At 44.0% G+C, this 25056-nt stretch overlaps 1 protein-coding gene across 21 annotated transcripts in view; it reads left to right on the forward strand.

The window, feature by feature from the left end:
• The window catches only part of CELF4 (CUGBP Elav-like family member 4), a 583999-nt gene that overhangs the window by 552155 nt on the left and 6788 nt on the right, over positions 1-25056 (forward strand). For 8 of the 21 annotated variants that reach the window (XM_020985716.2, XM_020985719.2, XM_020985717.2 and 5 more), the window contains 3 exons: positions 1385-1465; positions 7204-7347; positions 18060-18231. In XM_020985716.2, coding sequence (XP_020841375.1) covers positions 1385-1465; positions 7204-7347; positions 18060-18187 — 353 coding nt within the window. In that variant the 3' untranslated portion in view covers positions 18188-18231. Of the gene's footprint in view, positions 1-1384; positions 1466-7203; positions 7348-17688; positions 17744-18059; positions 18232-25056 lie in introns of those variants that run through there. The other 13 variants (XM_078153284.1, XM_020985720.2, XM_078153278.1 and 10 more) reach the window with 4 other exon arrangements.

Below are 25056 nucleotides of genomic sequence, written 5' to 3' on the forward strand. Positions count from 1 at the left end.
GGAAATGAACTCAAGGCAGAGTGGACTGAGTGAGAAAAAACAAAATAAGGAAAGAACAGAGATAAAGGAGAGAGCAATAGTAAGAAACAGAAGGAATGTGGGAGGAAAGTCAGAAGACATACGGAGCAAAGGAAATAGTGAGACAAAAGAAGACTGCGAGAGATGGGGGACATAGAATAACAAAGAGGGAGAAAAGGGGGGAGAATGACAACAAAAAAGATAGAAAAAGAAAGGAGAGTGACAAGGGCAAAAGACAGAAGGAAACAGAGCAGGAAGCAAAGGAGAGGGAAATACAAAGAGAGGAGGACAGAGGGAGGTCAAGAGAATCCCTGTGAGTGACAGAGGAACGTGTTTGCTGCTCTTGGGTGGGGGGAGTAAGAAAAAGGTCCTTCTTTCTCCTATTTCATCCCATTTCCCTGTCTCCCTTCACTTCTTCCCCTTGTTCAAAGGTGTAGATGTTACACACTAACATCCCCAGCCTCCTGACTCAAACCAGGATTCACTCCTTGACATATGACCATGGGAAAAGTAGGATAGTTAGTTTGGGATAACTCATGAAAATGCCAGAGACAGCACTAGGCAGAGACAAACTAGGGAATATTTGGACTTGTTACCTCTTCCTAAATTAAAAGGGAATCTAGTTTTTAAGCACTGTTTCTACAGCCTGGAGCCCAACAGAAAAACCAGGACCCCCTTCCCTTGAGCCCTGCAGCCCCTTCTCCTGCCTGGTCCTAACTGGCTAGTGACAACTCCCATCACCCAGAATAGGGAAGCTAAACACCACAGCCTTGGCCAATGTATGACAACAATGGACTGTGATCTCTCAGTTCTTTATACTAATAGGATATGTATTTTGTTGATTAGCCATAGCCTGTATTTATCTAAAGGATGGTTTCCCCTCCCCACCCCACTTCTGTTACTACCTCCCCCACCAACACCATTTTTACACAACCCATCAAATAATTCATTCATGATAATGTCAGCCTGTTGACAACCTGATCAGAAAAAAATAAGTCTGCTAAGAGAAAATATTACATCATGCATTACAAATGGTGGGAGGTTATCCCTGGCTTGAAGATAACCCACCGTTTTGGATTATCTCTTATTTTGGATTATCTGTCATTTCGTATGAGGCATTGTTTTGAATTCTTTATTGTTTGGCTTTATCCACTGCTGTTATTTTCCCTGCTGCTGCTTCTCTCCATTGATGCAGATAATCAAAAGTTGGCTTTATCTCCATTGACTGAGCTGAAAAGTGCATTTTGGCTTGTTTGATTTTGCTGCCTGATACCGAAATATTTCTCTATCTCTCATTCTGTTTCTCTTTCCTAGTCTCTGTCACCCTCTCTCACTCTGGTCTCCCTCTCCTTTCTTCCTCCAACAGCCGCTTACCCTGCTGCCTATGGTCAGATAAGCCAAGCGTTCCCTCAGCCGCCTCCAATGATCCCACAGCAACAGAGAGAAGGTAAGTCTGGGAGCTAGGCTGCCTGGATCCCAGTCCCAGAACCACTCTACCTCTTTCTACTGCCCCTCCCCAAGTACAGACCCCTTAACTAAGATAACTGGCTCTAATTGTCCTGAGTTTGAAGGATACCATCAAACTCATTGTCTGTTGGGGAAAAAGAGAAGAGGGTGGAGTTTTTCTATGATACAGGTATCATTTCTCTACACAGATATGTAGTCTCTTTCCTGGTTGTTTCTGAAAGCAGTCCAGCCTGGATGATATGTCCTTGAAATTACTCTGTTCACATCATAGTTTCTGTGACTGTAGTGGGAGCCAACCTCCAATTTGCCTTTCAGCTTTGCTCTTCTACTCCCTGTCACCAAATCAGCAACCTAAATTTCCTTCCTACTTAGGACAGGAGATATACTGAACTGGGTCAAGGTAGGATTTCCTTCAAGGGCAGTGTTTTCCCTTCAAAGGTCCTCGTCTTCTCTTCAGTGTGCCTAAAGTGCTACCTCAAGGTGACTGAGAAGCCACCTTTCCTTACTGACTCTTTCCCATGGGCAGAAAGACAATCACAAGTCTACTTAAATAACTTCAGTGATGTGTCAACATGCAAGAGCATGGAATTTCATGACTTCCTTTTCCAGTCAAAAGGCGTCATTTTCCATTCTCAGATAAAAGAGGACCTTTCCTCTTCCCAAGGAGAATCTAATTGTTAGGTACTATAGGGAATTTGCATTCAATGATTACCTTAGCAACCAGCCACTTTAATAACTTGTCTCTGACACATCTAAATGTAACAAATATTTTTCAACAGAACAAACCATTTAAAACTAATATTTAAACAGAAACTCAATTACATTTAAATCACAAAGACTTAAAGAGCTTTCACAACAAGGAGATACGATTCACATTCCTGGGGTGTCCCTAGTCCAATGCAGGAGACATGGCTCACCCTCAGGGAACTTACAGTGTAACCGAGGGAATAAGTCTAACTTTGAAGCAGTGGTACAATGGAAAGGATGTTGAATATGAAGTCAGAGTACCTGGGTTCAAATCCTGACTCTGACACTACCTGTATGACCTCAGGCAAGTCATCTGACCTCTCTGAGACTCAATTTTCTCATCTATAAAATGAAGAGGGTCAGACTAGATGGCTTCTAAGTCCCCTTCCTGTTCTCAATCTCTGATCTTGTGAATGAATGGTAGACTGTACAGTGCTTTAGGAATTACTGAAAAAAGTGATAAGGTCATCTGGGAAAGTTTCACCGAAGAGCTGCTCTGGGCTCTTAAGGACAGGTAGAATTTAGGGAAAAATGGGGAAGCTATTCCAGGTTGATAAGCATTCTGTACAAAGAAGAGACTAGGAGGGAGGGAAGGAGGAGCAATCATGGAAGGACAGCCAAGAGACCTGAGGATAGTTCCAACTAGTCTGCACTCTGTGTGGTTCATTGAATAACAGTGAGGGTTTCCAGTGGTAGCAAGGATCTCCTATAGAAAGACCTGGTAAGCAGATTGGATTCATAAACATCAACCATTCTCCACTGCCAGAACAGTTCAAAGATGAATAAAAGGAGGAAATACTTAAAAATTCAAAAACAGATGATACAGTATGGTCAGAATTCATCTCTACTGTCATCATCAATCCACAAGAGAAGTGGGAGGAAAGTCCAGGTAGAAAGAAGACCAGTCAGATCCAATCCCCCCCGGGATTTTCTTCCATTTCTCACTGTCTTACCTGCCGTTTCACTGGCTGACACCTAAAGTTGTCAGACTATCATTTCCATTCTATTTCTCTCTCCCTATATCTCTAGACTCTTGCCTGGTTCCAAGAAGGTTCCAGTTCCTTCAGATTCTCTTAGCCTAAATGTGAACTTACCTCCCCCTCAATGAATTGAGACCAAGATTGGGTAGTGGAAAGAGCCCTGGACTTGTCAAGATACCTGAGCTCCAGCCGCAGCCTTGATACCTTCTAACCATTTCACCTTGAACAAATCATTTTTCCTCTGTCAATTTGTTTAATAGGAATAATTACATCTGAACTGCTTACCTCACAGACATTTCATAAGAAAAGTATAACACTACAAAAATGTGAATTTTTTTTGAAAAAGAGCTTTATGCCTTAGGTGGGCTTATTCTAAGAACTACAAGAAAGGAAGATAAATTCCATCAGGGAATGAAAAGGAAGACCTAGACCTAACTCTTTCTGTATTTTCACAGAACCTTTAAAAACATTTAAAAATTTTTCTAATATTGTAATTTCCCCCCTTTTACTTGTTATTTTAAACCCCAGTATTTCCTTATGGGAGGCAGTGTAGCATGAAGCTCTCAGTTAAAGTCTTGCTCTTTCATACCAACTGTAGGACCTTGGGGAGGTCACTTAACTTCTCAGTATACTAGGTAATTCTCTAAGAGTTATAGGTAGTGGGGAAATTGAAATTTTTCTTCTATGGTATAAGAAAGGGTAGCTCTGAGTGGGGCAATTCACAGCCTAGTAAGGGGACAACACAAGCATATAAGAATACTGAAGTATCAAAATATTCCTGCCTGGCCACTATCCCCTTATATATTATCTTCCCTTATGAGAATATAAGCTCCCTGAGGGCAGGCACTGTTTTTCTGTATACATACACACATCTTCTGCATTTAGCACAGTCCCAAGCACCTAGTAAGTATGGAATAAATGCTTTATCATTCATTCATCAGTGTAGGGGAGGCTCTGTGTCTGGATTCCTTCCCCTGTTGATAAACCTTAGGGAACTGCCTGAGGCATATAGATGTTAAGTGACTTGCCCAAGGTGACAGAGCTAGCAAACATCAAAGGCGAGATTTTATCCCAGGTCTTCCTGACTCTAATACCCAGAACCCCTAAACACAAAACCATACTGCTTCTATTCACACAAGTATTTCAATAAATATGATCCAAAGTAGAGTGTGGAAAAACGTCATAAGAAAAGTATAGAGTGTGTTGGGAAGGCAGAGAAATTATTTCTAGCTTGGGAGAATATGAGAATGATTCATGTGAAGTGACATCTGAACTGATTGATTCCTGATGGATAGGTAGCACTCTGGCAGAGTGCTAGGCAGAGACAGAAGGGAGGTTATACACTGGACCATGGATTTAGACCTCGAAGGGACTTTAGAGATCACCTATTCCAACCCGCTCATTTTACAGATTGGAAACCTGAGGACCAGGTCATACAGGCTGTAAGTGACAGAGCCCAGGGCTCCAGGTTCACTGACTAGAAATCCAGTGCTTCCCCCACTCTACCACAATGGTGGGTGAAGGGAACAGTGAGAGGAAAGAGCAACAAGAAAACCCTAGGTCATCTCATGGAACCAGGAGCAGATCAGTAGAGCTAGAGCACAGAGTATTTCAAGGGGGTGGGGCAGAATGATGGGGGCCAGGGAGAGATGGGGCTAGACTGGCCTTTGAGCATGAAAGGCCAGGCTGAAGTCCTTAGTGTGATATACACAACACAATGGGCACATAAAGCATTGAAGAATTTCTGTAAGCTCTAAACACATACAAAATTTCTCTTTGGTTTGCACCTTTAGGGTCGTCTAAAAATACAGTCTTATTAAAACACAAATTATTCCAGTTTCCAGAGGAAAGTAAGGTGTTTCCTCACCTGGTGCTGTCAGAAAGCCAGCCCTGGATATCTTGCACGTATATAGTAACTCACCTGAAAAATCACATTAGAGAACAGTTCCATTCCAACATTAGCCCCATTTTCCCAGATTGTTCATATCTTGTGAATGGAAGATATAAGAACCTACCCATGGAATCTTCCCTAAATGGCACTGGAATGAAAGATGAAGCCCCCTGGTTCTATGAAGCCTTCGAGCTGCCAAGGTAGTCATCACTAAAGGTTATTCCATTTTTCTTTGTAGGCAAACACCTCAGGCTATTGCTCGGAGCCTATTTAGGCTTATTTTACAAACCATTCTAACTATCTTATTTCTATAGCAGATTTGGAAAAAGCAAATTAGAATGAGCCTGGAGACTGCTAGAATTTGATACACAAGAAGTGACAGCTGACATTCTGTCAGCAAGAGAGGAGTCAGAAAAATCATTAAAAGCGGACACAGGAGTTGGCAAAGCACAGCAGTCAGAGACAATTTAATACAGGGGCAAATGCCTAAGGCAGCATGATATAGTGCAGGAGTGTCAGAATCAAATAGAAATGGGGACCACTCATCTGGACAGAAGGATCCCTGTGGGCCACATATTGACTTAGTTTTAAGATGTGATGCTATCTATGTTTTATTGTATTTTTTAATTTATTTTGTTAAATATTTCCCAATTACATTTTAATCTGATTAAGATTGCACTCCCGTGATTTGGGCCACGTGTTTGACACCTCTGGTGTAATGGATAGAGAGCTGACCTAGGAGTCAGGAAGACCTGAGTTTAATGTCTGCCTCTGACATATACTGACTCTGTGACCCTGGGCAATTCATTTAACCTCTGAGTGCCCCAGAAAGATCTCTAAGACTATAAATCGCAGAGCAGTTGATAATTTGCCTTGGTGGAGATATTCCCTCCACTGGGAATTTACTACCTTTATGAAATCAGAGGCCTGGTTCCATCCTTCCCAAAACACGAGCATTTCTGGCTGCTTTGGGGTGATTCTGTGGTGCCATGGAAAGAGAGCTTGATTTTGAGTGGGGGGCTAGAGTATGCAAGGGAGGCTGCTTGGAAGCTGTGGGATTCAAGATAAGCCTTGAAAGATGGTTAAGATTTGGATAAGAGGGGAGATGTGGAGTGGTGAGGAAGAAGGCATTCCAGATAGAAGGAAGGACGTAACAAAAGGCAGAGAAGCAGAAATCATCATGGTGTATGCAGGGGTTATAAAGGGAGGTTAAGAAATACCTTTCCCAAAAGACCCTAAAAGTAAGATGTGTGGCTTTCTCTTTTTGAGACAGTATAGGTGCAGTCCTATAAGAAATGACAGTAGTATGTGAAATATCTGGGTGGTCCTCTTCAGCCTGGGGGTCCCAGAAGATACTAGGGATGGAGGCGAATATCGGGTGATCTCACTCACTTCAGGCAGGGTGTCGATTCTCTCCCCTAGCTAGTACCACCTGTGTTTATTTTTTGAGGCTGTATAATGGACATGGTCACCAGCATCTAAAATGACAACCCCTACATTGGCATGGAATTTCCTATTTTTCATATCTGTTATCTCATCTTATTCTCACAGAATCCCTGTGAAAGTGGGAACCACCAAGATTATTATCCCCATTTTTCAGATGGGGAAACCAACGACATGTGGGTGAAATGCTTCTGTAGCATCACAAATGTCCTGACCCCTAATCCAGCGCTCCTTCCACCCACATACTAGCCTTCCTGTGTTCTAATTCAAAACCTGCTCATTGAAATATGAATCTTGGCTGAGCTATTCTCTATCTCCTAAACTTTTGTCCCACCCTACCCCGCTACCCCGGTTAAGCTGGAAGACTGCTCATGTCTCTTCTATCTCTGTCTGTCTCTGACTCTGTCTCTCTATCTCTCTGTCCCTTTTTGTCTCTGTCTCTGTGTCTCTTTTTGTCTCTCTGGCTCTGTCTGCCACTCTGTCTTTCTCTGGCTTTTTCTCTGTTTCTCTGTCTCTTTGTTTCTCTCATGGCCTCCATGTTGCTGTTGCTGTTGCTTTCTCTCTGTCTCTGTCTCTGTCTCTCTGTCCCTCCCTCTCTCTGTCTCTCTCTTCCTCTCTCTGTCTCTCTCCCCTTGTCCTCTCCTTCCTCAACCACAGGGCCAGAGGGCTGTAACCTGTTCATCTACCATCTGCCCCAGGAGTTTGGGGATGCTGAGCTGATGCAGATGTTCCTCCCTTTCGGTAATGTCATCTCCTCGAAAGTGTTTGTGGATCGGGCGACTAACCAAAGTAAATGCTTTGGTGGGTAAAGATAACAAACCAATTAGATTCACCTAGGAAAGGGCATTGCTCGCAACAAGTTACCATTTGCAAACTGCTTTTGATCTGCCTCCTTTTCCTCCTCCCCTCCTCTCCCCAGCTGTCTTTCTCTGATTCTCCTTTCCCCATCTCTCAGCTTCTTTCTCTGGATCTTCTTTCTTCTCTGAGCTTTCTGCACCCACACTGCATCCTCTCTGCCCCCTTCTGAGGACAGGGCACAATGTCACAGCTGAGGGGTCAGTTAGGACCCCTCCTTATTCCCCTGACCCTCCCCTGCCAGCCCCCTTGGAAGGAGGCTGGGGGGTGGGCCAAGGCCAGGAGGTTGTGAGGAGGGAGGTGGTGGGTGAAGGGTGGGGAGAATGGGCACTGGAGTCACACTGCACAGAAAACGACCCACAGACAGCAACTGTGGTGGCAGGTCTTTTCTGGGAACATCCACTCCTTCAGACTAGCCCTTGAGGCAGAAGGAGTGGGGAACAAAAGTGCAAAGTGGCTCCTTGTTCCCAGGGCCTTCCCCCTTCTTGATTTTAAAGATGGACTTTTAGGGGAGGTGATCCCTCTGCCTGAGCTCCCTAACCATGGGAGCTGGGAAATGTCCATGGTGAGAGCAGTGGGGCCCACCCAATATTGGTATCTGTCTGCCTCCTGCTCCTTCAACCTCCTCCCCTGCTAATCCCCAACAGCCCAAGTCTCTTCTTCCCCACTGATGACACTCTGTGCATCCTCAGCTTTCATCTTACCTTTTCTCATCACTCACTGCCACCCATTTTCCTCCCCTTCTACCATCAACCTTCCCTCCTCTCTTTCTTACTCACGTCCCTTCTGTTTCTCTCTTCTTTTCTCTCTAATTTCCCCTTTCTTCTCTCTCAATTGATCAACTAGTCTTTACTGATCCCCACTGTGTTCCTAGCCCTGAGCTAGGAGCTGTGGAGGACGCAGGAGAAGCGGGCGGCAGTTCTTGCCTTGAGGAACTGGAAGTCTCCCTGGTGGGACAAGGACACACCGTGAAATAACAGTGAGCAGACACAAGGCAGCACAGGGTTAAGTGCTAAACTGTGTGATAAAATATATCCCCCAATGGAGTTTAGAGGGAGTGACTTATTGGATCTGGATTGTTGAGGAAGGCTTCATAGAGGAGGTGGAGTGCAAGCTGGGCCTTAAAGAACAGGTAGGATCTCAATTACTAGAGGGCAAGGGTGAGGACATTCCAAGTGGAGAGTAGAGCCCAGAGGTGGAAATGAGCCACCGATGATGGATGGTACAGTGGCCTGGCTGGAGCTGAGGGTGGGGAGAACAGGCAGTATCACAACATTGGAGAGGGCCTTGAATGTCAGAATTGGGAGTTTAGAGTTAATAAATGCAGGCACAAGGGAACCATTTAAATGGGTATTTTCGGGGTGGGGAAAGTGGTGTACATGATGGATTGGAAGGGGAAAGACAAGTCAGAGAAGCTAGGAGCTCTCTATATCTCCCTCTTCAATTTCCCCTGCATTCATCCCTTCTGTCCTCTTCCCATCTTCTCCCTTTCTCCCTCCCCTAGCCATGTTCCCTCCATCTCCACCAGCTCGCTCTCTACTGGCATAAATCTCTGAAGAAGTACCCTGCCCTGGCTGACGCCTTAAATACTGTGAGGCCTGACCTCCAGGTGGGGGGACCTGTCCCATTCTGGGGACTCTGGCTTTCTTTGGACAGTACAGTTAAGGCTGAATTCGGCGGCTCAATCAGCTCTCCAGCCTCTTTCCACTGCAGGGACATTGTACACCCAGTATCAGTCAGAGGTACCCAAATATGTAGGTACTATTATCTATTTGCCAGGGGCTGGATTCTGAGGCTGGGGTGGGGAGAAGAGGTGTGGGTGGAGAGTCCCTACTATTTCAGAAACTTGGAATTGGGTCCCCTCCCAGCTTCCCACAGGGACAGGGGATGTGGGCAGATAGCGGGGTTATACAGTTTGTAGAATAAGAGCCCAAACCACAGCATGTGGGTGTAGGGGAATTGTGTGTCTCTGTCTGTGCAAATCTGTGCCCATGAGTTATTCCTGTGTAAGTTTGTGTGTACATGTATCTCTGTATTCAATTTGGTTCAACAAACATGTATTAAGTGCCTACTATGCAATCTAAAGATGCCTTCAAGGAGCTTAAAATTTAGTTGGGGTTTGGGAAGGAGAAGAAGACATAAATTCCTATAACATAACTTTAAAGATGATGCCATGCTTAGGAAAGGTCAAATAAATGGCCCAGGACATTCAAGGAAGGAGAGATTACTTCCTGGATCTCCTGGTGGGGTGGGATGGGGGTGGGGGTGGGGGGGTCAGGAAGGGCCTCATGGAAGAAGGAAAACCTGAGCCGGGTTGTTGAAGAAGGGAAAAGATATCAATAAGTGGAGATGAGAAGCAGGGACTCGGTTCCAGGCATGAGGGATGCACAGAGGCACGAGACAGCAGGACAAGATCTTGGAACAGTGAGTAGCTCACTTTGACTAGAGGGTAGCGTATGTATGCAAAGTGGGGGGTGTAATGTGAAATAAGTATGTTATAATAATAACAGTTGATATTTACATATAATGCTTTTAGTTTGCAAAGTACTTTATATACATTATTTCATTTGACCTTCACAACTATACAAGGTAGGTGCTATAGGTATTATTATCTCAGTTTTAGCGATAAGGAAACTGAGTCTCTAAGAAGATCAAATAACTTGCCTGTGATTGATTACTGGGCTTATAATTAGTGGAGGATGATTCGAACCCAGGGCCAAATATGCTTTCACTGAATGACAGTGGACCCTGGCTGATGTCAGTCCACATAGTAAATGCCAGCCTGAAACTGCAGTTTAAATCAGGAGGCAAGCTTGGTGTTCTTCTACTCTTTCTTCAGAGCAGGGGAGTGACTGATTCAGGCCTGTGAATTAGGAAGATTATTTGTTCATCGAAGTGAAAGGTAGATTAGAGCAGAGGGAGATTGGAGGCAGGACAATCAGTTAGGAGGCTAGTGCATTAATCTGGTTCACTGGTTCTCAAAGGATGGTCTAGAGACACCTGGGTGTCCCTGAGACCCTTTTGAGGGGTCCTAATAATATTAATTTCTAATATGGTAAATATCAACAGATACAACTTACATGAAAGCTTTTTGGGGGAAGTCCTCAACCATTTTAAAGAGTATAAAGGGGTCCTGAGACCAATCCAACCTAACAGACACTTATTAAGTACTTACTATATATGTACAAGGTGCTGTGCTAGATGATGGGGATATAAAGACAAAATGAAGACCAGTTTTTACCCTCAAGGAGCTGTGGGGAAGGGGACAATACAGAAACAGAAAAGTATTATACAGTGGGGTGCTGATAAATGTTTAACAACTGGTTCTTTGAGGGGGATAATGTACCCAGGACTCATTTTTAAGTTTAAACTGCATTTTTGCAATTTCCTCCATCACTTTCTTAAGTGTAGACAATCAACGAAATAATAAATCAAGCCCTGATTTATAGTGCCTGCAGACTTCTGAGGTATAAATGCTCACACTGAAAATTTAACAAGTGGCTCCCTCAAGTCAGTTCTAGCTAGCTATAGCACACCTTGAAAGTATCCATAAAATCATAGGATCTTAAGATCACAGCTCTAGAATTCGAAGGGACCTCACAGGCCACTGACTCCAACATCCTCATTTTACATATGAGGAAACAAAGGCTTAAAGAAATTGTGACTTGTCCAAAGATCACATAGGTAGTGAGAGAGAGAGAGCATTAACAACTAAGAATCATGGATGAGGCAGCACCTGAGCCCAGCCTTGAGGGAAGCTAGGAATTCTAGGAGGTGGATGTGAGGAGGGAGTACATGACAGGACTAGAAGAGTCCATGCAAAGGCATGGAGGTGGGAGATTGTATACTGACTTAATGGAAGAGCAAATAGCTCCACTTAGTTGAAAAATGAAGTATGAGGAGGGGAGTAATATGAACTAAATATGGAAAGTAGGCTAGAGTCAGACTGTGAGAAAGGAAATAGGAAGCTAGAGAAGGCTCAAGTGGCTGGGGGCCAGGAAAGCCTCCTGCAGAAGGTGACATTTGAGGAGAATTGTAAAAGAATCAAGAGAGGTCAAGAGGCAAAGATGAGGAGGGACAGCATTTCAGGCATGATGGATAGCCTAGGCCAGGGGTGGGGAACCTGCCGCCTCGAGGCCACATGTGGCCCTCTAGGTCCTCAAGTGTGGCCCTTTGACTGAATCCAAATCCTTTTATTAAGGGGATTTGTTCTGTAACATTTGGACCTGGTCAAAAGGCCACACCCAAGGCCTTAGAAGACCACATGGGACCTGGAGGCGGCAGGTTCCCCACCCCTAGCTCTAGGCAAAGGCAAGGAGACAGAGAATGATACGGGAATAATCTACATGAAGATAATAATTGAACCCATGGGAAATAATGTGATAACCAAGGAAGGGATGGGGTAGAGTGAAAGAAAAGGGAGAAAACATTTATTAAGTTGAGTGTTACCAATATGATCTTATTTGATCCTCACAACAACCCTGTAGGATCGATACTATTATTATCCCTGTTTTACAGTTGAAAAAACTGAGGCAAACAAACATTATTTAAGTTGGCTTGACCAGGGTCACACAACTAGCAAATGTCTGAGGCTAGATTTGGACGGGCCTAGCACTCTATCCACTGTGCCACCGAGCTGCCTCACGAAAAGAAAAGGCAGCCTAGGCAAGAAATGATAAGGTCCTAAATTAGAGGGATAGAAGTAGAAGAAAGGGGAATGGACACAAAAGACATTCCAGAGGTAGAATTGACAGAAACGGAAAACTATTTCCATGGAGGAGGCAAAGGAAAAGGGAGACAGGAACAACTCTAAGGTTTACCAATCTGGATAAATGAAAGAATACTGATGCTAGAAAATAGAGCAATTGGGAGTGGGAGGAAGATTTAGGAAAAAAAGATGATGGGTTGTCCATGTCATAGCGGAGCTCAGGGAGAGGTCAAGAACGGAAGCAAAGATTTTGAAGTCATTTGCATAGAGCTGAAAATTGTCACCACATGTAGAAGAAATTGCCAGGGGAGAAAGTAGAGAGAGGAACAAAAGGGAGCTAAGGACAGACATATGAGGGACATTTCTGCTGTCTGTAACATGCCCAGATCTCCCTCATCCCTAAAAAATGAAAAAAAAAAACAAAAACCCAACTTTAACTTGATCATACCATCCCCTCAAGCCACCACTTATATGTCTTCCCTTTTGCAACCAAAACCCTAAATGTTATCATTGGTTGCTTCCATTTCCTCACCTGCCACTAATTTCTCAATCTCTTGCAATCTGGCTTCTTACCCCACTACTAGATTGAAATGGTTATCCAAGGTTACCAACAATCTCTCAATTGTCAAATCCAATAACCTTTCTCAGTCTTTATCCTTCTTGACCTCTCTTCAGCATTTGACACTGTAGACCACCTCTTTTGGGATACTCTCTTGCCTCTGAACTTTTGTGAACTCTCTCCCTGTTCTCCTTCCTATCCTGACCTCTCCTGGCTCCAAGTCTCCTTGGCTGGATCATCATCATGACTCACTCCCTCCTCTTTACTGTCCCCCAGGGTTCTGTCCCAGGCCCTCTTTTCTTCTTTCTATTCTCTCTTGGAGAGCTCTTCATCTCCCAAGGATTTAATTATCATTTCTATAAAGATTACGGCCAAATTAGTATATCTAACTCTTCCCTCTCTCCTGAGCTCCCAAATTAACCATGTTAGTCCCAAGCCTAAGAAGCTTTGGTCAATGACTCCCTGTTACAGAGAACACTAAAGCACATAGATGAAACAAGACCCCAGGTTTCCACAAGCATGTATTGTGTATGTATGTATGTGTGTGTGTGTGTGTATACACACACACACACACACACACACACACATTTGTAGAGACAGTGATGCTTCCAGAATGTTTCCAGAATTCCTCTCTGTATCCTGCTTTCATCTCTGGTAGCTGCCACCAGTGGTTTTAAAAATTACGGTAGCAGAGGTAGAGTAGTTTAGGCCAGTGATGTAAAAGTCAAATAGAAATGAGGCCACATATAAAGATCCATGTGGGCTGCATATTGACACAGAAAACTACGTATTAATATTATCTATGTTTTATTACATTTTTATTTGGTTGGTTAAATATTTCCCAATTACATTTTAACCTGGTTTGGGCTGCACTGGGGAGTGCTGTAGGTCTCATGAGGCCCATGGTCTGCAAGTCTGACACCTCTGGTTTAGCATTTATCATAAAGAAAAATACTGATTTAGAATTATAACATTAAATTCATCATTTAACTAGTGCCTTAAAAGTTTACAAAGCAGTTTACATACATTATCACATCTAGGCCTGACTACGACTGTGTGAGGTAAGTGCTACAATTTTTGTTATCTCTGTTTTACAGTTGAGGAAATTGAAGCTGAGAAATGTTAAATTATTTGCCCAGGTTAATAGGACGAGTGTAGAGATAAATCTTAGTTTTACCTTGAAAAGCAAAATGCTGCCTCCAACAACTTAAAAGTCTTCTATCAGCTGTCCAACATAATGTGTGTGTGTGTGTGTGTGTGTGTGTGTGTGTGTGTGGCAGAGAGACAGAATACTTCTGAAAACAATGCCTATGCTGTGTCACTTACTGACAAAACTCCATCTCTTTCTACTTTAATGTGTTTTTCTGCTTCTATCAAAAGAAAGGAATGGGTCTTTTCATAGCTTTGATACTCACTATCCCAGTGTGTTTTTAGCTGTGAAGCAGTTGAAGAGTTAACTGGTATTTCCTTGCTACCTGCTAGAAACAACAATTTCTCAGTGTACCCTGTTCAGTGCCAGTACCCTCATTATGGAGCAAACACTCTTAAGCCAAGTGTCTAAGATGGCCTTTCACTGGAGGTGTGGGACATCATTTGCCCCAGCTATTTCTAATGAACTAACTGGGGAATGGGGGTGGGGGAAGGCTCTGGGTAAAGGACCCACTGTGACTGAACATTTTTCAACTTAATTTGTTAAAAAGAATTGAACTATTTGGGGGGGGGAACCCTAAAATAATGTTAAAGTTCAAACTAAAACATCCCAAATACATTGCTTAAAATAGGTTTTTTCTTTTAAAAAAATTTTTCTTTTCATGGAAAGCAACATAATACAGTTAACAAGAGCACTGAATTTGGAATCAAAGGACCTGGGTTTGAATCCTGACTCTGCTATTTGCTACCAATGTGACATTGGGCAAGTTATTTAATTTCTTTGAATCTCAGGTTCTCATCTGTAAAATAAAGGGGTTAGATTAGATGGCCTTCAACAACCCTTTCCAACTCTAAATCTAAGCTCACAGGATCTTTGTTGTCACTGACTGACTGACAGAAGTTTGTTTTTCTCTCTTCCTTATATGGTTAGAAATTTCATCTAACCCAGAGAGCTGAGAGAAAAGGAATGCATGTTAGTGTTAGTAATCCATATACATATATATGTATATACACACACACACATTCACTCATCTCTGTGTGTACATGGACCTGTGAATAGTGAGGAGGACAATAGTGAGCCCAAGCTGATAAGCTTGGAAAAAAGACACAGATGATATCATTCCTTACCCAGAATACTTTTATTATACTATATTACCTTCCTATTATTCAGGGTCAAGGCCCAACAGGGACAAGGTCTATTCCACCAAGGCTTAGGAAGTGAGAAGTAACATAGCCTCTTAGGTCCCCACAGCCTCAGCAATTTCCTATACTGGGCTCATTGACTTAGGTTAGGTCTCAAAAAGAATCTCCCAAAAGTTATAACTGTGGGACTGGAGAAAAAGGAAATCTTTACACTCTTCATTCATGGAACTTATAAATAGGGGAGATGATCCCTACAGTTCTCACATTTGGGGAGCCTGTCTGCTGCAGGTGACATGCTCAAGGAAATGCCTAATGCTATCTGATGGTGGACATGTATGGCTCTTGAGGACATAAAACCCCAGAGATTCCTCATCATGTGAAATCCTTCCAAGCTCTTCAGGGCTTTCAAAGATCTACAAAGCCAAAAAAACTTATCTGCCGATCTGCCTCTTCTCTTTTCTCCCTTCTTTCATCTTCTTCTTGAACTCAGATACACTGATCCTCATCATCTGTGGCTCTTATCTCTGTCTCTTTCTCTCAGCCTGTTTCTCAAAGTCTCAGTGTCTCTCTCTCTCTCTCTCTCTCTCTCTCTCTCTCTCTCTCTCTCTCTCTCTCTCTCTCTCTCTCTGTCTCTCCCCCTCTCTCTCTCTCCTCCTCATCTTAGGCATCTCCTCCACTTTTTTTAAATCTCTTTTCTCTCTCCTCTGCTCACATTTTGTGACTACACAGCAAAATATGACCATCCAAAATCAGATAAGACTTTGACTAAAGGCCTACAGGAAAACAGTGGAGCTATTGTCTCATCTAGTGGGTACTCTGGTACCTTAAGTCCAGTATTTGTACATATGTTTGTAACAGCATAAATCAATCAATTAAGAACTATGGCAGAAAGTAAACAACAACAGCAACAACAACAAAACCCTCTGAATTGTACTTCTGCTTACCTTTTTCTTCCCAGAGGTAGTTATTTACTAGAAGACCTGCCTTGATTTTGTAAATTAAAAGCTCTGCATTTACAAAGATGTGAGAATTTGATAGGCCCTCCATTTCATGGCAATAAGCAGATAACTGTAGCAAAAGAAAAGGCTTCAGGGACCCAGTCATAATTAGCTTATAGACTAGAAGTCTCAACATTTGCACAATTCATGCATTTTATGTCTTTTCTTCCCTACTACTGCCATAACCCATTCAGATAATTAAGGAAGATAAAAATGTTGAATTATGACAAACAACAGATCATTTAAACATTTCTGGCAAATTGACACATCAAGACACATTCATTGAACTCTCAGCCTATTCCTAACATGCTGGTCTCTGTTCTTTCTCCTCTTGATTACACCCAACTGGGGGAATTGCTGGTGAACAATCTATCAGAAGGGCTCCCACCCACAAAATGCTATGAGGATTTGAAACTTCAAGTTTCTCCAAAATCCTTTCCTGGGGCTAAGGACAATGGTGCCTTGGAGTGAGGGGAACATAGAGGTCACAACAGCCTCTAGGAAGGTAGCTGGGGCTCCCAGGAGCAGAGGCCTTGGCCTTTATCTCCTGCTGTGGGACATAGGTATGGTGTTCTGAAGAGGCCTGGGTCACAGAGTTCGGCAAAACTGCATTTGATGAAGTTTGTCTTTTGGTCTACAATGGCCCTTTCTGTGCCCTTTCCTCTTCCCCCACCCCCATCCCATTACCCTATATTACTGGGTACACAGTACTCTCTTGCCTAGGCACTAAGAACTAAATATGTTCCTCTTGGGTGGAGGGAAGAGTTGCCTTCAAAAGAGAATCTTGGAGAAGGTCATACTCAACACAAAGAAATTAAGCAGTAATATGAAATTGCAGGCAATGGGAGAGGGGAGAGATTTTTCACAAAGAGAGAACTTCTGGCCTTGCTCATAACTTGCCACAACAGGCAGCTATTTGTTCTGCCTATGGGTAAGGCCGGCCCTGGTATCTGAGACCAAACTTCCTCAAATACAAAGAAGGCTGAGGTCAGAGGATCTAGGTTCCAATCCTGGCTCTGCTAGTTACTACTTGTATGACCTTGGGTAAATCCCTTTACTTCTCTGGGCCTCAATTTCCTCATTTGTAAAATGGTGGAGTGGGGAGTGGACTAGCTGATATCTAGGTTCCCTTCTCCCTCTAAATCCCATGATTTTATGACCTTGAAAGCTCTTCATGAGGGGTTGGGAGAGGGAGCTGGAAGGCCAGAAGATGGCCGCTTTGGGGGTAGGATTTGGAGGGAATTCTTACTCAGAAATGGGTTGCATTGGATGGTCTCGGAGGTACCTTCAAACAGGGAGATAAGGTGTGGCTGCTCGTTACTGACGCAGGTACCCGCGGAGGAGATGGTTGGGAGGGGCAGGGTCTGGAGTCTGGGAGGGAGGCACTATCCCTCAGGGTTTCTGAATTGAGTATTGTATTTCTTTCTGCAAAAGACACAGGCAGTACTGTTGAAAAGGGTCTCAAGAATCTGGGGAGGTGGGGAGAAGAGGGATAAACTAAAAGAATGTGGCCAGGAGGCATTTGGGGAAGATGGCACCACACTCTGGTGAGGCCATTAATAATATATGCTCCCTGCCCCGACACAGAGCACGGCGATGTGCCGGGAGGGGGCCCTGCCTCCAGGAAACCTAAGGTCTGATGGGGGAAGACATAGGATCATGGGATTTCAGAGTTGAAAGGGACCTTAGAGGCCATCTAATCCAACCCACCACCCATCCCCATTTTACAGATGAGGAAACTGAGACCCAGAGAGGTGAAGTGACTTGCCCCAGGTCACACAGGTAGTAAGTAGCAGAGTCGGGATTCTTACCCAGGTCTTCTGACTCCAAATGCAGGGCTGTCTCCACCACACCACGCTGGATGATGGCACCTTTGTGGGGCTGCATCCCTAGGGAGGGGGGTGGGGGGGAGCTGCCTCGGAATTCCCTCCCAGCCACCTCATCGACGCCTCTCCCCGTCCCTTCCTTCCTTCCTCCCTGCCCTCCCCCTCCGGCCCCCAGTGTTTCCCCCCACCCCGGGTGGAGTCGCGGACGGCGGCGTGGACGGCCCCGAGGCGGCCCCGTGGAAACCCCGGCCCTCGGTCTCCCCGTGTCCCCGCAGGCTTCGTGAGCTTCGACAACCCGGCCAGCGCGCAGACGGCCATTCAGGCCATGAACGGCTTCCAGATCGGCATGAAGCGGCTCAAGGTGCAGCTCAAGCGGCCGAAAGACGCCAATCGCCCCTACTGAGCGCCGGCGGGAGCGTCCCCCGGGGGAAACCAGGACTCGCACAGGTAACTGGGGCCGGGAGTGGACGCGGGGCCGCGGGTCAGGAGCCTGGGCCCGGGGAGGACGGGAGGGGGCGGCGCCCGACCGCTCGGACCCGCCGCTGGCCGCCGCCGTCTGCTCCTCCGGACCTACCTCGTGGCTTTCCTGGGACCCGCCGACCCCGGTCCTCCCGTGCCATCCTGGGCCCAGCCTCCTCCACCCTGCTTGCCCATGGGGCGCGGGGTGGCAGGAGGGCACGTGAGCCTCCCCCTGCTGAGGGCGGCTTGGGAAGTCAGGGATAGGTAGGAGAGGGGAGAGGGGCAGCCAAGCTGGCCAAGAGGAACCAAGGTCTGCCCCCCAGCCTTGGATTAAGCAATCCCCCAGAGGCGCAACTGGGCCCTCAGGAATCTGCCCTGGCTAAGATTGAGGGTGTAAGATGTTTAGCATCTCCTCCCGCCCTAACTTCCTCCTCCCATCTCTATGTCGGGCAGGCACATTCTCTCCTCTCCCAGGGCCTAACTCTGGCCCAGCTGAAATGAGGAGAATCACTTCCATTCCCTTTCTGAGCCTGAGGTGAGGCGAAGGCCTAATAGAGGACAAAGGGCAAGGGCTGGCAGGAGAGATACCCAAGTGGGACCTATTGGGAATGGCAGAACCGAACTGAGCTGTCAGTCAGAAGATAGTGAAGTGGGATGGCAGGACTGATGCCTGGGGGTGGGGGAAGGGAGTAAGAGAGAGACATACAAAATGACAACAGATTAAAGACTATTAGTTGGAGGATAGATAAGGTGAGTTGACTTGTTCAGATCTGAAACAGCTGAAAACCTCAATTATTCAAAGAGGTTAAGAAAGATTTGGAGTCAGAGGACATGGGTTTCAAACCCTACTCTGCTCCTTACTGTGTATGATGTTCGGCAAGTAACTTACCTCTCTGGGATTCGGTTTCCTCATCTCTATAATGAGGGGATTGGACTAGATTATCCCCAAAGGTTCTTCCAGCTCTAAATCTTTGCTCCAAGAGAATGTAAGCTTGTTGAGAGCAGGGACACTTATGTTTTTGCCTTTGTATTGTCAATGTCTAGCATATAGTAGGCACTTAATAAGTGTTGAGCGATTAGATGATCCTATGATCAGACTTCTGGCAAAAGTTCAGTCCTACTTGAACACAATAGCTGCCACAAAGTTCTGTCCTAACATACTCATAATTCTAACAGTTTCTCAGCTCATAGCCCATTATTAGAAGCAGAGGAGGAAAGTGATTGGTGATACTAGTGACAGGAATGCTGAGAGTGAAATAGGAATAAAAAAACTAAAGGGACAGTACTATTTTACTGAACATATAATAATTGAGGGTCATAGTGATGACCTTAAGTTATTAGGAAAAAATTATCTTCAGCACCTTGTCTTTGCAGCTAGGTGGCGCACTTCATAGAGTGATGGCCCTGGAATCAGGAAGACCTATGTTCAAATCCAGCCTCAGAGACCTATTAGCTGTGTGATCCTGGGCAAGTCACTTAACCCCCTTTGCCTCAGTTTCCTCATCTGTAAAATGAGCTGGAGAAGGAATGGCAAACCACTCCAGCATCTTTGCCAAGAAAACCCCAAATGGGGTCATGAAGAATCAGACACAGCTAATGGACAAAACTACAATGTTGTCTTTAATAAGTCAGGAATATATAATACCATTTTTAAGAGTTCTGTTTAAAATAGCAGTTTTGGCTTTTGGATATAATACCTTTGAAGTCTCTGGAAAAATCATTTTTGTAGAATGCCTCATTCCCCAAAGATGCTTAATAAATGAGGTGTCACTATCCTTAGGACAAGGAGGATCCCTTTTGAAACATAAAGGAGATAAGTTTAGGATACTTGAAAGGAATCCATACTTTAAACTGTGAGTAATAAACTGATGTAATTATCATCACCAAGAGGCAGTGTGATTTATATTGGAAATCCAAATAGCTTCAAAAAGGTTTTGGACAAAGTGACAATTGTCAGAGCCATGAATTGACCTGTATAAGGCATGGTTCTGATCCATAGAGTCACAAAACCATAACATGTAAGAGTTGAAGGGGGCCTTAGAGGCCAAACTAATCCAGCCTCTTTCTCAGGCACAGGAACACCTCCTGACAAGTGGTTATCTGGCATCTGTCTGAATACTTCTAGTGAAGAGAAGCTCACTATCTTACAAGGCAGCCAGTTTAAACAATGAACTCATTATGGTGGTTCCTCTGTGGGAGAAGGGATTGGAAGTTGTGGCCATCACCTCATTCTTCTTTGGTCTTGCCTTGGGTTCTGCTCCTCTGGATAAGGACAGTGCTCTGGAAGGTTCAAATACAGGGCAGTTAGTATAAAAGGCAATATACCTGGGCTGGAAGACTTGGATTCAAATCACTGCCCTGCAACTTAACTAGCAATACTTTTGTTGTTGTTCAGTCATGTCTGATTCTTCGTGACCCCTTTTGGGGGTTTTCTTGGCAAGATACTGGAGTGGTTTATCATTTGCTTTTCCAGCTCATTTTACAGATGAGGAAACTGAGGCAAAGAGGGTTAAGTGATTTGCCCAGGGTCACACAGCTAGTAGGTCTCTGAGGCTGGATTTGAACTGAGGTCTTCCTCACTCCAGGGCCAGCACTCTACCCACCTAGCCACCCACTTAGCAATACAGGCTTGGGCAAGTAAGTAGCCACCTCTCCAGGTCTCAATTTTCTCATTCTATTCAATTAAATGAACATATATTAAGCACTTTAACTATATGGTAGGCAGTGTGCTAAGGGACGGAGCCTTTTTTTTTTAAACTAGTTCTGAGATTTCATCTATGTAAGGAACTCCCTCCAAGCATATAAATCAGCAACTACTCTACTTGGATTGAGATGTGCAGGGATTTGTCCAGGGTCAGCATATAGCCTATATGTATCAGAGGCAGGACTTGAACCCAAGTCTTGCTGACTCTGAGGCTAGCTTTCGGTTGACTGCTTCAAGGTTGCCTCTCCTCCAGTCAAACAATCAGTAAACAACCCTTTATTAAATACTTATAATATGACAGGCACTGGGCTTTGAGCTAGGCATACAAAGTCAAAAATGAAACAATTTCTGCCCTCAGGGAGCTTACATTCTACCAGAGGAGGCAACGTAGACATAAAGAAGTCAACATGCAGAATAAATACAGAACAAATATGAGGCAGTTAGGGAGGGATCAGTAAAGGCTTGGAGTAGAAGGTAGAACTTGGGCTGCATCTTGAAGGAAGTGAGAGATTCCATGAGGTGAAGGTAAGGAAGGAAGTACTTTCCATGCATGGGCAGACAGTAGACAGAGAAAAGGTTGGAACATAGAGTGTGAAGAGGGAGTAATGTATAATGAAGCTGGAAAAATGGAGTGAGGCCAAGCTGGAAAGGGTTTTAAAAGCCAAACAGAGTAGGGTTGTTTTGTTTGTTTTTATCCTAGAGGTAGAAAGGAACCATTGGAGTTTATTACCCAGGGAGTGACGTGATCAGACCTTTACTCAATGAAAATTATTTTGAAGCCTATATGGAAGATGAATGGATAGAAGTGGAGAGAGATTTGAGGCAAGAAGACCAATCAGGAGGCCATTACAATAGTCCAGGGAAGGCATAATAAGAGCCTGAACTAAGATGCTAGCCTTGTGAGCAAAGAAAAAGGATGGGACATGAGAGATGTTATGGAGGTAGAAATGGTAAAATTTGGTAACTGGCCATGTTGGGTGAAAGAGGGAGAGAGAGAGAGAAGTTAAGGATAATGCAAAGATAGCAAATCTGGGAAACTAGAAGAGTGATGGTGCTTGTTAGAAATACAGGTAAAGGGAAGAAATTTGGGGAAACATTAGTGAGTTTTGTTTTGGACATGTTGAATTTGGGATGTCTCCAGGACATCCACTTCAAAATGTCCAATAGGCAGTTGGCAATTCTATACTGGAGCTCAGGAGAGACTGGGGCTAGATATATAGAGAAAGATCTGCGACTCATTTGCATAGAGAGGATAATAAAACATGGGAGATAACTATAACAATGATGAGAATGGAAGTCTAGAGTGAGAAGAGGGCTCACACAAAACTTTGGAATGGGCCTACAGTTAGGAGGCATGATACAGATGGTGAGCCATCAAAGGAGACTGAGACAAGTAATCAGAGAGGTAGAAGGAGATCCAGAAAAGAATGGTGTTATCATAATCCAGGAGGAGAGGATATTCAACAGTGTCACCATAGCAGAGAGGTCAAGAATTAGTACTGAGGAAAAGACTGTCAGTTTGGGCAGTTAAGAAGTTGGAGAGAAATTTGGAGAGCACAGTTTCAGCTGAGTCATGTCAGACGCTGAAGACTAAGTGAAAGGAGGGGTAATGGAGGCAGTAAGCACAACAGCTTTTTCTAGTTTGAGAAAGAGAGGGCAGAGCTATATAGGATAATAGTTTGAAGAGAGTATGGTCTAGTGAAGGGTGCTGCCCTCAAGTAGCTACTTTCTACTAGGAGGCAGCAGAGGAGAGTGGAAAGCCCTCTGTACCCAGTCAGATGTGGATTTACAACTATCTTGATTTGGATCTTAGACTAATCACTTAATCTTTCTGAGGTTCAACTTCCCCATATGTAAAACAGGACAAAAATACCTGTGGAGTCATGTGAGAAAAGCACTTCGTAAATTCCAAAATGTTATATAAGTGAGGGCTTCATATCAAATGAAAGAGTTGGAGCAAATGATTTCCAAGGTCCCTTCCAGCTCTAAATTCATACCCTAAGTCCTGACCCAAATCTTCTGGTTCAGTGGTTCTGACTTTCTCCTTGAAGCTCAGTGCATCATCTAGTGTTTTCACTACATCTAGTCCCTCTAGTCCAGGGACTCCCAATCTTTTTCAGTTTCAGTATTACTTGTCTTTCAGTAAACTTCCCCGCTATTCAGTCCAAAAGGAAATAAATTCTTGAGTTTAACATGTACAGGCATACCTTGGAGATATTATGGATTTAGTTCCAGACTATTGAAATAAGGCAAATATCACAATAAAGAGAGTCACACAAATTTTTTGGTTTACCAGTGCCTATAAGTTATATTTACACTATACTATAGTCTATCAAGTGTACAAGAATATTATGTCTAAAATAACACTATATATACCATAATTTAAAAAAATACTTTATTGCTGAAAAATGCTAACCATCGTCTGAGCCTTCAGTGAGTCATGATCTTTTTGCTGGTGGAGTATCTTGCCTGGATGCTAATGGCTGCTAACTGCTCAGGGTGGTGGTTGCTGAAGGCTGGGATGGCTGTGGGAATTTCTTAAAATAAGATAACAATGAAGTTTGGCACATATATTGACTCTTCCTTTCACTTGAATACTTAGAGGCCATTGTAGGGTTATTAACAGATCTAATTTTGATATCAATGTCAGGGAATAAAGAGGGTGGGGGCAGTTCACGGCACCCCAAAACAATGACAATAGTAACATCAGATCACTGAACACAGATCACCATAACAGATATAATTATAGTGAAAAAGTTTGAAATGTTGCAAGAATTACCAACATGTGACACAGAGATATGATGTGAACACATGCTTTTGGAAAAATGGCTCTGATACACTTGCCACAAACCTTCAATTTATAAAAAGCACAATGTGAGGCACAATAAAACAAGGTATGCCTGTATATGCACATGAGAAACAAAATATATATTTCAATAGGATAATGCAGTTATTTACCAAGTATTTCTCATACCTCCCCACCCTTGCAAAGCTTCTCAAATCCACTGCAGGTAAATATACCCCTGGTTGTGAGCCCCTGCACTAGTCCCTATATGGCCCCTCCTCCCAAGTTCACTGCTTCTTGTCTGAGGGCCAAGACCATTTTCAGCTGGTTTGCAGCTCAGCCCAATGAATTATCCCACCTTTCTTAGCTCAGGTTAGCAACCCCACCCATTATTACCTCTATCATCTGTACTCCTATCTCATCTACCTAAAGGGACTGTTTTTCCAGAATCCCTTTATTGAAGGCTTATAACATTTTACAAACACAATAAGCCATACTGTTACCTTCTGCTAGTTGGGGAAGTCCATTTTCACAACTCAGCTGGGATTTGAAATGGGTTGGGTTGTCCTCTAGCAAGGTTAAATTGAACTCAGGATATACTGAAGTGGGTTCTGTGTTCTAGTGGATGGTCTAGGTATTGGGATGGACTCCCTACTCTGATCAGAGTTCTGGCTTGGGGCCTTTGTTAGGCCAGGTTCAGGGTTCAGAGCTCTGAACTCAGGGACCTGTGCTCAGCTATGATGTGGGCTTTGGGGACCAGGCTCTTATCCAGGCACTGTGTTCTGCTTGGGTCCTCTAAGTCCACAAATGGCTGGTGGTTCCTAGGGATGGGGGCTGCAGTAGCCACAGATGTTCCACAGTAGCCTGCAGATTGCAACTTTCCAGGACAGCCTCATCTCTCTGAGTTGGATTCCTGTCCTACCTACCAGCAAAAGGAATCTCTCAAATTCTCTTCCAGCCCAGAGACTGTGATGCTGAGACAGAGACCCACAGCAATAGAACAGTTGCAGAAACAAAGACAGGCAGAGGGACAGAGAGACAGAAAAAGCAGAAAATAAAAGTGGCAGATATGGTGCCCCCAATAACTAACATGACCTGTGAACAACCAGTTAGCATTGACTCCTAAGGGAAAAATACATATTGAGAGTGAGTGTAAGGAAATGTCTGGAGAAGTAAGTAAGGAAAGAGAGGAAAGAGATGGAGATAGAGTAAGCACATGTGTGACTGTAACTGTTTATGAGTGTATGTTTGTCTCATATATGTATGTATATATGTCCCTTCTGGCTCTAAATCCTATGATATAATGTGTAAAGATTGTGTTTGT

The sequence above is a fragment of the Phascolarctos cinereus genome, unplaced genomic scaffold (assembly GCF_003287225.1).
Source record: "Phascolarctos cinereus isolate Bilbo 61053 unplaced genomic scaffold, phaCin_HiC Scaffold_4;HRSCAF=312, whole genome shotgun sequence".
NCBI classification, from domain to species: domain Eukaryota; kingdom Metazoa; phylum Chordata; class Mammalia; order Diprotodontia; family Phascolarctidae; genus Phascolarctos; species Phascolarctos cinereus.